General features: G+C 32.7%; 1 protein-coding gene across 1 annotated transcript; it reads right to left on the bottom strand.

The window, feature by feature from the left end:
• Positions 1 to 1,445: 1,445 nt before the first annotated feature.
• LOC127092111 (serine/threonine receptor-like kinase NFP) lies at positions 1,446 to 4,611 on the bottom strand. Its single transcript, XM_051030925.1, has 2 exons — positions 3,299 to 4,611; positions 1,446 to 2,340 (listed from the first exon to the last, which is right to left on the bottom strand). Exons 1-2 carry the CDS (start codon positions 4,478 to 4,480, stop codon positions 1,603 to 1,605), a joined length of 1,920 nt encoding a protein of 639 aa, XP_050886882.1. The 5' UTR covers positions 4,481 to 4,611; the 3' UTR covers positions 1,446 to 1,602.
• Between the last annotated feature and the right edge of the window lie 415 nt (positions 4,612 to 5,026).

The following is a 5,026-nucleotide window of genomic DNA, read 5'->3' on the forward strand; positions in this document are numbered from 1 at the left end:
GGGTTGTACCTCATCTTCAACAAAGAATAATATTTCGGCTTCTTTTGTCCGAACATTTCATCCTTTCAGGATTCATGCTCGGGGGGCTTATGTACTATTCTGAAAATTATATGGTTTCCCGAGATATGAAATCAGATATTTCAAGCATTCTTAAAACAATAGGAGCCGAGGTGCATACTCTGGTCCTTGCCAGAAAGAAAGGTTGGGCGCATGCCATCACTGCATCTCAGACTATGTCCTTAGATCGAGTGGGGTACAAATAGAATGTATGGGCTTTTTATTTCTGATTATGGTTGTTACAGGATTCAATAAGTCACTCTATCAGTTATGATATCCTACATAAATTAAGAAACAATTACGATTATTAAGAGTTTTGACATTACAATGGTGTTTAATGGTCATTAACCAATTAAACTAAAGGTATGCTATAAAAGGAAAGAAAGGACCAAAACAATAAAAAAGGATGATGAATAACAGAAAAAAGAGCAACCCGATGAAGAAACCTTGGACTATCAATAATGGTGGTCACCGACCTTTTATCCATTATAGACACACCAACCATATATTTAGAACCTTCCCTGACTAGCATCAGGGAGGTCAACCAATTTTAATATTTTTAGTAAGAACATCATCCACGAAACAGGTGGGTATACGCAATGCACGTGGAAGTGCCACGAGGAGGGTGGTCTGGGCACGTGAGGCGCATTTTGAGTCGGGTCTACAAGGCAAATTCTCAATTTTTAGGCTAGTATAAAGTGGTTTTTGTACTTTTATTACATGTGAAAATTTTCTAGAATGATTCTTAGAATACATTATTCTAAGAATTGAAAGATATTTAGAGATATCTAAGGATCACACCATTTTTAAACAATTTGAATTTGTGTGATTCATATATTAAGAGAAGAAAGGTTATAGAATAATTAGATAAAAAATTAGATAGAAAATAAAAGATTTTTTTTAACTCGTCTTAGATTACGTAGTTTGAAGAATTACTCTTTCTCCTAAGTAATCATCAGTTTGATTGGACTGAATAAACATATTATCTATATCTATTTTATATTTTATTCTTTTTATTTTATTGTGATTTGCTTACATATAGAGTACGTGGAAGATTAATTTTTCTTAAACCGTTTAATGTGATGCCATTGTTATTTGTCTCAAATATCAAAAATATCAAATTGTTGGTGTGTTTAATTACTCAACTTTACATCATCATGGATGGGACTCATGTATGCTTACCATACTTGCTATTTCATCTTCACAAGTTTACTTTAAACTTTTTTTTAAATAATCCTTTCACAAGTTTTCTGAAAATTAATTTGAAATAGTGTAAAAGTATGATAATTTAAATTTAATAAAATCAGATTCAAAAATGGAATTCTGTTGGGATAAGGGTATGATCATTGCCTCTTATACGTTAGGCATATCACAAACAAAATGTCCACTAGGTACAAAATTCATGCATCTCATAGTATAATTAACAATGAACAATAGCAATCACATCACATACATCCATAATAATCACCTTAAAATTAACTTATTTCAATGATCACACACTTAAACTAATTCTTAAAACCAAATAGTCTAACACAATAACCTAGTTCACCTAGCCACTAAACTTTGTGAACCAAACCCATCATCAGATAGCTCAAATCCATTCTCTTCACATTTAGTAAGTGAATAAACAATATCTATAATACTAGGTCTCTTTGTTGGATCTCTATGCAAACAAGCAATAGCAACATTAAGTACACCCATCAAACTTTCCATTGAACATGTCTCCTTTAAAATGGCTTTATCCAACCATTCCTTAAGTCTCCTAGCTTTTTCTTGTTCATTTTTCACTTCAAATGTTTTTATAGCACTAGCCCACAAAACATTTCCCTCCTCATCAATCACTTCCTTCCCCGAAATCAACTCCAACAACACAACACCAAAGGAAAACACATCCATCTTTGTCGACACGACACCGTCGGTTAGGTATTCGGGTGAAATGTAGCCTTGTGTTCCTACAATGTGCATTGTAATTGCATTTATTCCGCTCTTCGCAAGACCGAAATTCGCAATTTTAGCTCTCATGTTTGAGTCCAAGAGAATGTTGCTACTTTTAATGTCTTTGTGTACAACTTTAGGTCTTGTGTGTTCATGAATGTATAATAAACCATTGGCTATGTCAATGGCTATTCTTAGTCTTCTTACCCAATTCAACTTTTCATTTTTGTCTTCATGTAACCATGAGTATAGAGATCCATTTTCAACATATTCATAGACTAAATAGCAATTTGATTCTTCTGGTTCTATGCAAAACCCTTCCAACTTCACCAAATTCCCATGGTTTACCTTCAATACACAAAATAATACATTGTTATTCAACTCTACTAAATAAAACTAGTCTAATGCGATTCTAAAAAGTCAAGTTTGAAAATCATGACTAAGGAATGATTAAGAAATAAAACTTTTTGAGGATAGTTCCTCTATCTTTAAATAATTACTAATGTTAGAATAATTGAGCATTATCTAGGAATCTAGAGGTTTATTCCCTTGGTTTGATAAGGTTACATAAGTTTTATATCTTTTGACAAGTGGTATCCTTTTATTGATTAATTAAATATTGTTTGAATGATGTACGAATAAATTAGCATGACATAATTATATGATTAATGTTGTTTCTATTAGCATAATGTGCAATAAGTATATCCTAACAAGTATTAAAGCCTTTATTTATTTCTCACATCTAATTTTAAAATGCACTAGTACTACAAACAAGTTGGGCAGTGACACCTTTCAAACATTTAATATCATAAGTTTAGTTGACCATTCACTAAACAAGTCACTTCACTCAATATCATCCCATTACTCATCAACATTAAGTTATTAACTTCCTCACGGATTTTCAAACCCGTATTCGATCCACCCCACAAATTTTCCTCTAAATGCTCCTCCTCGTATATAAGAGACCCCACGCAAAATACGAAGTACGTTTTAATCATAATTTAGTCAGTCACTTTTCATTTAGTAATTGACTTGGACGTTGAAGTATTAACCTTTCAGGTCAATCCCTCTCTCCCTAATCAGAAGCTTGCTTTGCCACAAGACTTCTTTACCCCTTTTCATTTCCACCACAAAACATAACTTTATCAACATTTGTATTGACCTAAAACTTATGGATGTATGTTATTGACATTTACTAGTATCAAACCTAAACAATTTGCACATAGAAGACACTAGAAAACAATGACTATTAGATGTAATTGCAAGTCTAACACATGTAAAATACAAAGGTAAATGACATTATTACCTTCTGCAAAATTTTGAGCTCTTCATAAGCATTCCACTTCATCTTCTTAATAGCATAAACTTGTCCATCAATTTCACCTCTATAAACACACCCTTGAATCAAAAAACTTTCATCAAACCCATCCGTAGCTTCAACCAATTCATCATGTCCAAAAACTCTATACTTATCCAAACAATCAGAAACATTAGCCATAAAATTCACATCCATCCCCTTCTTCTTATGATCATCCCCTTTTTTCCCTTTCTCCCCAAAATACAAATCTTTCCCTTTCTCTTCCTTCTTAAACAGAATCTCTCTGTACAACCAAATCCCCAAAATCAAAATCAACAAAAACCCTAAAATCCCCAATCCAATACCCAACCCTCTAACAATTCCACTCTTATCATCACCACCATCATTAGAATTCCCACTCGGTGCCGGAGAAGGAACATCAACAGTACTAGGTTGTTTCAAAACGGGTAATTTAGTAACAGGAACAAAAATAGTATCATAATCATGTAATTTCTGACCATTAACATCAACTATAGACTTTTCACTAGCTCCAAACATCAAAGCAATAGATGAAACATTATCAAAAGGCTGAACAACATAAGAAATCATGAAACTGGAACTGTTTCTGGTTTTATCCGGACACTTACAAAAGATAGGGAAAACAGCATTATCACCAATAGAGAGATTAGTAGCAACGAGATTGGGGTTAACGACTTCAACGGAAGGGTAAGTAGTGAGATTCTGGAAGTTTATAGTTGAAACAAGGAAAAAAGTGTCTTTCGGTTTGATGGTGTAGGTGATGTTGGAGTAAGAGATGGAACCGAAAGTGGTGTTGATGAAGTTGCAGGAACAGGCTATGGGAATGAGGAGGGGTTGGTTGGGGATTAGAGGAGTGGAAGGTGAAGAGATGTTGGACAGTTTTGCGATGGTTAAGCGAGGGAGTGAGAAGAGGTCGGAGATTGTGGCTAGGTCGAGGTAGTTTGGTGAGGTTGCTCTGTAGAATGCGTAGGATTGACATGGATAGTTGTTTGTTTGGTTTTTGTTGTTGTTGTTGTTGTTGCAGGTGTAGCCTGTGTTGTTTACTTGTGTTGGAGTTTGGGAGTTAAGGAAAGGGAGGAGGAGGAAGAAGAAGAGGGTGGAGAATTGGTGGTGGTGGTGGTGGTGGTGGTGGTGGAGTTTGAAAGTTTTCATTTTTCTTTTGTTTTGTTTTGGTTTTAGGATTTGGTTCTTGTTAACATTGTTTGTGTTGTGTGTTATTTGAAGTCGGTTTTGGGATCTGACTATTCAATGTTCAAGTCAAGTTTCTTATTATGTACTATGCAACTATAACTATAATCACGGACAAATGCAAAGTATATATATATATATATATATATATATATATATATATATATATATATATATATATATATATATATATATATATATTACTTGTGATGTAATATTAAATTCAAAAAACAAAAAAAAATGAATTTCAACATCAAAGTATCTGATCCAATAAAATTGTGAGGTTTTAAGTTTTGTTATCTAAAACAGAAGTATTCAATTTAGTCTTTAGTTGTATTTAATATATACGAATTTCAAGATTAAAACTAAAAATCAAACTAAAAACTATTCTTATCAAGTGCAATATTAAGAGAACTAAACTTTTGATTAAAATTTAAAATTTATTATTTTTTACAAAGGTTAAAACATATTCAATTTAATAGTTAAATAACTTCAAAATATTTAAAATTT

Source organism: Lathyrus oleraceus, chromosome 6 (assembly GCF_024323335.1).
Source record: "Lathyrus oleraceus cultivar Zhongwan6 chromosome 6, CAAS_Psat_ZW6_1.0, whole genome shotgun sequence".
NCBI classification, from domain to species: domain Eukaryota; kingdom Viridiplantae; phylum Streptophyta; class Magnoliopsida; order Fabales; family Fabaceae; genus Lathyrus; species Lathyrus oleraceus.

Bases quoted from the DNA above. Each gene is read 5' to 3' on its own strand.
- LOC127092111 (XM_051030925.1), bottom strand. From the start codon at position 4,480: ATGAAAACTTTCAAACTCCACCACCACCACCACCACCACCACCACCAA. The intron at 2,341-3,298 runs GTAATAATGTCA...TGTGTATTGAAG, and splicing joins AGCTCAAAATTTTGCAGAAG to GTAAACCATGGGAATTTGGT.